Source organism: Phalaenopsis equestris, unplaced genomic scaffold, assembly GCF_001263595.1.
Source record: "Phalaenopsis equestris unplaced genomic scaffold, ASM126359v1 Scaffold001339, whole genome shotgun sequence".
NCBI classification, from domain to species: domain Eukaryota; kingdom Viridiplantae; phylum Streptophyta; class Magnoliopsida; order Asparagales; family Orchidaceae; genus Phalaenopsis; species Phalaenopsis equestris.
Window position 1 is genome coordinate 274326 of NW_018165778.1, and position 10822 is coordinate 285147.

At 30.0% G+C, this 10822-nt stretch overlaps 1 protein-coding gene across 1 annotated transcript; it reads right to left on the reverse strand.

Moving 5' to 3' along the window:
• Positions 1–6581: 6581 nt before the first annotated feature.
• On the reverse strand, positions 6582–9028 carry LOC110034047 (protein YABBY 4-like). Its single transcript, XM_020738284.1, has 7 exons — positions 8575–9028; positions 8271–8429; positions 8023–8149; positions 7669–7717; positions 7199–7274; positions 7037–7111; positions 6582–6873 (listed from the first exon to the last, which is right to left on the reverse strand). The coding sequence occupies exons 1-7, from the start codon at positions 8677–8679 to the stop codon at positions 6796–6798; spliced, it is 669 nt and encodes a 222-aa protein (XP_020593943.1). The 5' UTR covers positions 8680–9028; the 3' UTR covers positions 6582–6795.
• Positions 9029–10822: the final 1794 nt, after the last annotated feature.

The following is a 10822-nucleotide window of genomic DNA, read 5'->3' on the forward strand; positions in this document are numbered from 1 at the left end:
TTTAAATGTAAATATATATAATTTATTATTATATTAATAATGTAAAATATATTATTATCTAAATAATTATATGATTTCTTTTTTTACGAGTTAAAACGAGCTGAGGAGGAACAAATAAAGAGTTATTCGTATTTGACTTGTTTATAATTAGAGCTTAAGAAATTATTTATGTTCGGTTCGTTTACTTAACGAACGAACGGAACAAGAGCTGTTTGCGAACAACGAGCTTTTTTTTTGACAATTCTAATAGCATATTGAGTCGAAATAAAATAAATAATCTCAAAATTTTGAGTTGGATGTTCATGATGTCCCTAAAACAAGGAACATGTCATAAAAAAAGCTTTGTTTTGCTCCATTGCCAATCCTCTTAACGATATATTTAGGAAAAAACAAATGTGTTGACATTTTCTCAGTTTGTAGACTTGAAGCATATACTAAAAAATAAATATTAATTTAAAACATATATTAATAAATAAATATTAATTTTTCATCAATTCAATGTATAATAATCTAACTCTAGAATTTTTTTTTCTCTTGAATATTTTGAATATGATTTTAAACTGAAACGTAATATTTTAATTAATCATTTCATTATTAGTCACACATAGGGCTGTAAACGAGCCGAGTTTAGCGAGGTCAGGCTTGGCTCGTGTTCGGCTCATTCAAAATTGCTCATGTTCAAAATCGGCTCGTGTTCGAAACCAGCTCGTGAACAGTGTGTTCTTGTTCGATTTATATATTTGTGTTCGTGTTCGGCTCGAAATTGGCTCGTCAAAATTAAACTGAAAAAATAGATGTATAGTGTTGGATTCGAACCTAGATCAAATATATTCAAAACAAGACACATAACCACATTGTCATATGAGCAACTATGCTCTAATCATAGTATATATATATATATATATATATATATATATCGAACTAAAAAGAGCCGAACACGAGCTACTTAACGAGTCGAACACGAGCTGTTTGCGAACAACGAGTTTTTTTGGCAGCCTAAGTCACGCAATCAAAATCAAAAGGCCAAATTTTGATTAATATTAAAGCCAAGTTAAATTACCTCGAGGTAAACTGAACATGTTACTACTTGCCCTACAATTAATTATAGTTTACATTAATGCAATAATTAAATAGTGTCTGTAGCTATTTATTATTATTATTGTTATATCAATCAAGAGAGCAAATTCGCTTGTTCAATTAAGGCCACTTGGCCAACATAGTTATGTATAAATCATGAAAAGACCAAAGCTATTCCTGCAGTTAAGCGTGCTGCTTCATACCACAATTTGGAAGCAGGAACAGTGCAATGAATCATTTGACAAGATAACTCCTTCAACTTTCTAATCATTCAATAGTTCTTCTTATTAAAGTACATATGATTTGGGTCTCATTTATTGCTTCCTCTATCAATTATTCATTTCTCTTTTCATTTTGGCAAAATTGATTTTTAAAATGAAATTTCATGGAGAGATGGGAAAGTAGTTAATTAGTTAGCCCTTATTTTCATATAATCATATTGTTGTTAATAAATAAATATATTTCTCTGTCCTATTTGTTAATGTGATGTAGTTAAGTTCTTATCATATCAAATACTTGTATGGTGTGATTATGGTCTTTTAATGAGTTGAAGTGATCTTATAAAATATATGCGAAAAGGTTGACATTTTGGTTGTCAGCGGTGTCGAGGCTCGCCTTGAATAGCACATTATCAACTTGGAGTAGCCTGCAAATATTACAATCCATTTTTTTTAAAGTGACCTTATAAAATATTTTAATTAATGTCATCTCCTCAAACTAATATTTGGTTGCCTTTATAAATTAATTTTTTGAAGAAGTTAACATCATATAATCACAAGTAAAAGAGTGGAACGAGAGAGGGGATGTCTATCAAAAGAGCAAATTACAACATTTTTAGGGGCTTCTGAGCGAAGTGTTATATATATTTTTTTTCAAGTTGAAAGAGTTGATGTTAGTTTATTCTTGTCTATATCTCCCCCGATCTTTCTAGGAAGCGAGTTTGTTTAGTCTCAAGTAATTTTCAAGAGAAAATGGTACATTTGTCTTCTTCTTTAACCCTATATATAAGAAAAAAATGAAATATCTATGTTCTTAAGCTTAGTGTAATATTAAATTTACATGCTATCATATTTACATATTTCTAACTACTTGAATAAAGGGAGAAAAATGCAAGAGTGTAAGTTTAGAGAAAGTGCATTGAGAACTTTATAGATGAGCCTATTTCATTTAATTTTTTTAGCAACGGCTAGATGATCAACTTAGGGTCTTTTTGGGGCAGTTGCAGCTTTTTGAAGAAGCAACTGTGAAACTGCTAAAAATAAACTGTTGTTCAAAAAAACTGCGGTGACTATTATATATATTTAAAAAAAAAAAGTTACACCACAAAGCCACTGTAGGTTGCCAGGTGTGGTGGGAAAATGCAGCTTTCAAGTATAGTTTTATTTAAAAACACAGACAAAATATAGTTTTGTCAAACAAGACAAACTGCAGTGGTCAACACACCGCCATAAAAATAAGAAGAATTAATTAAGCTAAAATATTAAATGTTTCTACTTTTTATTTTTAATGACGACGCTTTATTTGAAAAAAATATAATCGTTCCCTCTTCCTTATTAAAAGATACAAAAAAAAAGAAAACCGTACATAAATAAGTCAACTATATATCCAACTTGGTAAGCTCTAATTCATTGAGTGGAGAAATGCCACCAGATATGGGTAAAAAATCTCTTAAAACATTGAATTTTTTCGAAAATGAGTTTAATTATTTGAAGTATATCAGAGAGCTTAGGGTCATCAAATATGCAGCTTGTCTTGTTAAATGATAATGAGTTAGAAGGGCAAGTTACAGAAAAGTTATATTTAGTTGGCATGCATGGTGAAGCAATTGAGATAATCTAAGACTTACTTTTGTCTCATAGGTTGTTAGATTAGAAGAATCTTTTTGGCTACAGTATCTCCCGATACTAACCCGTGCGCCTTATAGACAGCTAGGCAGGCAGACACCCCGATACAACCCCCTCAAATGATGATGACACCAAAAGGCTGCCATAATTTATGGTGATTTTGGACTTGCAAATGATCTTTAAAAATAGAATTATTTGAAGTTTCAAATGATAAATAAAAGAGATAAAGAAAAAATGAATTGTGATTTACAAGTAAAAAATAATTATTATTCAAGTCATTTAAAGAGGATAAAATTATTTATGCGTGACACAAGTTCTTGTGAATAATTTGATAACCAAAAATATAATGGTATTTGACTTCTCTTTGACTTCAAAATCATCATATTTAAAAGTGATCAAATAAAAATATATGTCCTAGTATTAATGAATCTTTATATGATATATTTTAACACCTAAAATGGGGGTTAAACTTGACTTGAATATAAAACATAATAAATTGGAGCTAAATATATATTGAATACCAAATTCTATAAATTGGTGTCTCAAGTTGACTTAATAATAAAATATCATAATTTTAGAGCTTGTAGCTTGACTTAAGTGAGTAGACAGTTTTATTTCTCCCTTGAATCGTATGGTGGTAGAATATAGTTTAATTTATTTTTGTGATTTGATTTATAATTTATTATAATAGCACTGAATGAGCTTTTATTTAATTTTCTTCTTATTTGGCTAGTAGGAATGTTAACACCCATCGTGACCTATGCGATCCGGAAGGATACATGGTGGAACGATAAAAGTAAACCACATAAAATCTTAGAAATAATATTATTACCTTGGAATTTATGCTAACATTCAAGGAGATAATTTAATTGAATTAGTCAAGGATTTAGGGAACTGCACTTTTATTAGTCAAATTTCCATATACCGCCGAAAGGGGATAGGGGATAGGTCAACTTCTGTTTGACACTAACTTTTAATCACTTGTTCAATTTATATTCTCCACTAAATCAATTCAAGCGAGGAACTTTTTGAAAATTGAATTTCGTATAAACATTTTTCTGCTCGCTAGATTAGACTAGTTTTTTCATAACTTTAGGAATATTTTAAACTTTAATTTGCATTTTGAACATTTCAACCTTGGACTGATAATAGTAGGCTATAACTTTTCTTAATTAAGTTCATCTCATTTCTTATGCGATCGACAACCGGACGTCAACTCCGGTATTACTGATACGCCTTGTATACTTGCGTGACTCGCACGTGCTTTGCAGTACCTGGTGTGTATCAAATAGCCATCAAGCATATCCCTAACCGCTTTTCTTATGCTTTCATCACTGTATTTCAAACCGATGTTATCATATTACAGACTGCTGTTGTCACCAAATATGGCATTTTGCAAGCTCTAGCTAGGTCTTCTTGATCATTATAAATTGTATCCATTCACTATTTAAGTTGTGTAAGCGCTTCCCCTCTAGAACCGATCATATGTATTTTGGGCCCCAACACCAAAGGGTTAATATTCATCTAGTTATTTTTCCTATAACATCATCTACTAGCTTAGAGCCATGCATTGTCTAGTTCTTAGAAATTTTTTCTCATCATCGTGCTTTCTTTCATTGAATTATCCTTAGGTGCATAAACTGAGAGCATTCTAATCATATTATAAACCAATGCATTTCTCTTATGAAAAGGTAAATTGATTTTACTTAATAATGTCTGATGATAAATTATCTAATTTGATTACTCCTTTTTAGTCTCTCTCTCTCTCTCTCTCTCTCTCTCTCTCTTTATGGAAATAATCAATTGGACTCCACATTTTGATCTCCTTTTGGATTGAATCACACTTATATGAATTGTTTTCTGTCGCCTCAAGCCTATCAATTCGATAAATTTTTTTTTTTTTTTTTTCATTTTACTTGCATTAATTCCTTGTTTTTATCTACCCATCTTGGTCCTCATTTGAGCTTCTATTACTTTAGTTTTGGAGGAATTTGATGTGATTAACTAAATTTTTAACTCGAAAGGAATCATATCAAAATATAATCATTATTATCACAAAAAGATGACTAAAAATATCCTTAAAATTTGTAAATTTTATCATCTTTTTAGGCATGAGAATTAATAACCCCTTTGTATATCTGATAAAAGCTGCATAAATAATAGCATGTCTGATTTAGTATATCCTTTAACAGCATAATCTAAGCCTTTTTTTTTAAGTGTTTCCTATTAAAATGGCTACTTTTTTTTCCCTAATAAGACACCTCCTCTTGAATACCAAACATTGGATCAACCAAAATGAGGGCAATGAGAGCTATCTACTATTTCAGACCCCAAATATTATGCTCAACATGAGAGTAATTTCTCTGCAAATGTTGTTCTTCCTCCTGTCAATTTTTCAATACAGTGACACCTTTATTCCATTATGGATCACTTATCTCTAACCAAAAACCCTCATTGACTTAAGGTCATATTTATGCAATCAAGTCCTTATTATATTTATAATTATATTACATTATAATATAATGCTGTGAGTTACTTCAAGAAACCTGCTTTGATTAAATGAGAAAAAAAATAAGAAGGAACACTAAGAAAAATACCCTAGCTAACTTTATAAGATTAGTAGAGATCAATGAGCCTCAAGGAAAATGGATAATGAAGCAACTCCTTTCTTTAGTTTATGGCTAGCTTATCTTCTATATATGGGCTACTCTTTTGTTATATTAAATAATTTAATCTAATCACCTAGGTGGCTTCTCATCTAATTTGAGGAGCTCAGCCTATTCCTTTTTAGTACTTTTCATTTTGATTAGTAAAATTTATTTTTTCTTAAAAATGATTATTCTTTATCAAAAATTATTATCAAATTTAGAAAAAATCAATCCATGTCTTAAAACAATTTTTAGAAAAGTAAATGACCAGAGCTACAAAGAACACATCTTTAAGCAAAAAACCGATCACATATCATTTGCTTGTTGAAAATTAAACAAGAAAAACACAAATTTTTGAAGTTCAAGATAACATAAATATAACTACTATTGTAATAATTAATATAGATTTGGTGGAATTCACACCTTGATCGACCACAGAAAAATAATGCAAAGGCAATCTTAGCCAAAGCTAAAATAAGTCAATTAAAGCAGCTATATACTATACAAAGGAGGGTGGAAATAAGACAAATAGCAACAAATAAAACTCTGATAGCAAATAAAAAACGGTGCCACCAAGTAAATTAAGGCTTTTGCAAGGAACCAGAGTTCAGAGATAGAACTGATCAAAAGGCTTGAAAACATTGCTTGATTCTCAATATTATTCTTAGAGATATTCTCATTTCCTCTCAAAAAGAGGAGTAAATCAAATAAACTATTATAATATAAAATAAGTTATATATTTAGGGAATGAATTAGTTTAGTAAAAATGTTTCATATTATGGACAAGTTTTCAATATTATGATAAACTTTCATATAATCCTTAAAACTTTTTTAATGAACTATAATCATATTTTAATTAATTCATAAGAAACCTTTAATTTGCGATCAAATTGATGAAATGACATGAAATATCTAAATGATTATAAAGCAACCACAACCCTCTCCTCACCATAATGACAAATCAAATATATATTAAACATCATAATAATTTCAAAGAAAACTAAGAGGCATATTAATCAAAGAGATAGAAGTCTGTAACAGCGTTTAGATAAAACTAAAAAAAAAAAAAAAAAGGCATGCAGCATTGTCTTCTTTTCACTGACGCTCAACATTGAAACTTGCAAAGACAGCTAAAAAAGAAATAGAGATCACAGCCTAATTCCTTTTTATGATAAGAGCAAAGAGAAAGAAGAGCCCTAAATCATTAGCAACAACCAAAACCCTAACTAAAATGGAGATATTCCCATGCTGGCTGCTGCTGCGGCTGCCAGAAATCCATCTTTTAACAGAATTTCCTCTCCTTCCTAAAACAACCAATTAATTAGAAAACTAACCATCACATCAAAATCCTCAAAAGGGAAACAGTGAAAGAGACTGAAAGCCAGACTTATAATAATAATGAGATTGTGTAAAATATGGATTTATTTGTAATGATTTAGAATTTAGAGAGAAGAGTAGAAGGATCACCGGAGGACGAACGGTGGTCTTCTTCATGGCCTGTTCGGGCATGAGCCCGAAATGAATGTGGGGGAAGTGGGCCCACTGGATACATAATAAAACTTGGTCAAAAGGTTGAAAGTGAACAAAATGAAACCCTAGCTAAGCCATGGTGGGATTCTTGTGGCTTACGTTCTTTGCTGCAGCGCTGAATGCTTCTCTGTGAGTAATGTCGGGGTTGCCAGCTTTGATGCGTTGGATTTCGTCCCTGAAAACGCAGTTCATAGTCAATGTTGCGAGAACTGTAACATTAATCTTATATAAATAATATCATATTTTCATAATTAAAAATATATCATATACCCCCATTCTATATCTCTTCTATATATCAAAGATTTTTTTTTTTTTTTGGTATCTTTTTATTTTTTGCGTTGGATGCACATTGATTTGATGAGTGTAGTAGAACTTGTTCTGTAAAGTATTTATGTTGAAGGATTAAGGGCTATCAAATATCACATATTAATAGAGTAAAGAGTACTATTTTATACAGTAAAATAATTATATAATTACTTTCCTTCTCTATTTGGGCGTGCAATTAATGTGAAGAGAACTCCACGACATCTTTCTGTAACTTTAAGAGATTGTATTTAATAAGAGCTCACTTGATGAAACGGTTGTATGCCGATGGAACTCTTTGTCTCTTCTCCGGTGCTGAACCAAAAGACAAATAATTAGAGCATTTCCTCTAGACACTGATCATGGTGGAAGGAAGATGCGAAAACTATCAATTGCTACAGCTAAGGGAGAAAGAAGATGGGGGAGAGAAAGAGAAGGCATCTTAATTTATCTCTTATATATATGCAATTCCCATGCAATTTTGCTTCATTTCTTCTACTTTCAGGAAAGAGAAATATGAGAGTAAAAGGAAAGGAATTGGAAGAAGCTGACATGTAGTGTTTACTGTTTAACTCATTTGATTGATAAATAGGGAAATAAGAATAGGGAAATGATCTCACGTCTATTGGCCATTTGAGTCTGAGGAAGCTCTTCTTCCATTACTTTTGTAGCAGGTGGAATTGAGTTGTTGCTCAGGATGGGCTGATCCAACATCAAGTTTGGTGGAGGGCAACTCAGCACTTCCTCCTTCGTTTACAATATCATTTATTTGTCACACAAAAAAGCAATAAATTTCATGAATGATTATGATATAGAGTAGAAGAAATCATGCATCTATAGGTCAGTGTTTGTTTTGAAGAAAATTTACCAAAAGATTGTGCTGGACAGGAGCCAAGAATGGATGGCCAAGATGGAGCTGATTGGCAGAAGGGAGAAGAAGCCCTCGCATATTAACAGATAGAAGATTAGTGCAGTGACCACACCTCACCGTCACTGTCTTGAACAAGCTGCTATAAGGCACGCTCACCTGTAAGAAATCAATAAAACATTTATATCAATATATATATAAATCTATATCTATATCTATATCTATCTATTATTACTGTAAGAAAAAAAAATTTAGATGAAGGGAAGGGAAGGGAAGGGAAGGGAAGGAGGAGAAGGAAATATACAGCGAGGACAGTGTCACAAAAGTTGCAATGAACATAGCAGAGCTGTTCTGATGGAGGTGGAGAGAGATGTTCCAAAGAAAACGCGGCAGCTGAAGAAGATGACATGATGCCTGTTTATCTCTGTTTCTGTGAACCTTTGAAGCTTCTTCTTCTTCTCTGACCTCTTCTTGCTCAGTTGATTTGATGGATTTGAGCTCCAAATCTCTTCTGTCAAGTCCTCTTCTTGATTTGATGATATGATTTGATGGCTTGATTTGATGCTGAGATTGACTTCTCTGAATGCTTCTTTCCTCGGATACTTTGTTTTGTAGCCTTTTTTATTTTCCCTTCTTTTTTGATCTGAACTTTTGTTGTTGGCGGAAAGAGGAGAAAAGAGATGGTGGAAGACGAGGGAGGTTGAGGAGGAGAAAGGGAGCGAGAGCTAACGGATGAATGATGAAGTTAAAAGGAGAGAGTGTTTGCAAGATATAACCATAAATATTGAATTTTTTTTCTCTCGCACTACTAAAAAATGTTTTTTTATTCAATAAATATGCTAAAAGTTAGTAAGTAAATAATAAATTAGAAAGCCTTGGAATGTAGATTGATGTGATGTCTTCAGTGGATCTATGGATGAATATATATATATATATTTTTTTTGTCGCTCTACCTATTTTAATAATAAATAAGATTTAGATTTAAGTGAGGTATTGAATGAGCCTGTTGGCTTAATATTATGTTCTTAGATTAGTAGAGAGATAAAGGAAAAAAATAGGTCATCCCATCTCTGTGTCAAGCGGTTATATCTCTAGTTTTAATTAATGAAGTCAAGTACTAGTAGCTTATATACATCTATCTTAGTTTTAAAAGTCATTAAAAGGTCTCATGTTTGAAGCTCACAAACCATTAAAAAAAACCATAAGAAGATCCTAAGATTGAATTTTGTTTTCATCAATTTAATATTTAGTGTTTAAAGTTTAAAAAAATAAATAAATAAGAAAAAAAAAACATGTAACAATATCAATATGAGTCCACCATCAGTATTGACTTAAAATATCTTAAGTTGAATATAGCTCATAAATAAATTAATTAAAAAATAAAATTTAATATCATTGTGTGAACATTTTTATATATTTACAAAATATTATTCATAGTCATCTTGATAAGTGGCTTACAGATAAATAAAATACATAAAATAAGATATTTTCATAGATAAAGTTTTTTTTGTCAAGAAGCTCTTTATAAATTTGTTTTTTTCTTTATTTTTACCAACAAGTTTGATGGAGTCAATAATAGTGTTGATGGGCTTGTTGAAGAAAAAGCTATGTCAAGAAAGTGTCTCAAAATGAAGACATTATTTTCAAACATATTAATAAGATAGGTGCATGTTTTTCCCAATCACTATGTATGATGAATCTTTATTAAATGACCTTTTTTTTCTAATTAATTATTTAAATAATGTATTGGTTTATTTGCAATAAATATGGTACATCTTGAAAAAAAAAATTAAATTTATTATTAATTATATTTTGTTAATAATTAACTTAAAAATTAAATAGATTTTTAATAAAACATAAAAATTTGATTACTATACTAATAATTTTTCATTATACATAGACTCGAATATGTGGAATTTACAAAAAAATTATATTTTTTTATTAATAAGTAATTAAAATTAGAAAAAGTTACATACATATCACATAATTCTTATGTATTGACATATCAAGTCAATAAATTTTGATATTTATGTTTAGGGCCTTCTACATAAATACCACACAATTCTTATGTATTTACATAAGCATTGAAATTTACTTACATTTCACTGAAATATTTAACGTCACATAAAAAATGTCACCATCATTATCATTTTAAAAGTGAAATACAATTTTACATGCATAAGGTGTTATAAGTTAAAATATTAAAATTTGGGTGTTGGTATATAAATACATAAGAATTGTGGGGTACGTGCGTAAATTTCCCTTATTTTTCTAATGTCATAATTACATAAAAATTTATGAATGAAAATATATACTTCACTTTAAAAATTTAATATTAATGATACTTTAAATTGGATGTCAAATACCTAGTTTTATTATATAAGTACGATATAAATATTATACAAATTTATTTATTATTTTCCTTATGTTCGAGATAGAATTGACCTTTTAAGGACTCAAATTAATCATATTTATATAATAATAATTTAAACATATATTAGTGATCATAAATATATTTATTGAATTTAATTTACATTGACATAATTGATAAG

What these genes read in the sequence shown, in the direction of transcription:
- LOC110034047 (XM_020738284.1), bottom strand. Translation starts at nt 8,679, where the DNA reads ATGTCATCTTCTTCAGCTGCCGCGTTTTCTTTGGAACATCTCTCTCCA. An exon ending in CTGTCCAGCACAATCTTTTG is followed by an intron (nt 8,150 to 8,270) that starts GTAAATTTTCTT and finishes TTGTAAACGAAG; the next exon opens with GAGGAAGTGCTGAGTTGCCC. An exon ending in AGACCACCGTTCGTCCTCCG is followed by an intron (nt 6,874 to 7,036) that starts GTGATCCTTCTA and finishes TGGTTGTTTTAG; the next exon opens with GAAGGAGAGGAAATTCTGTT.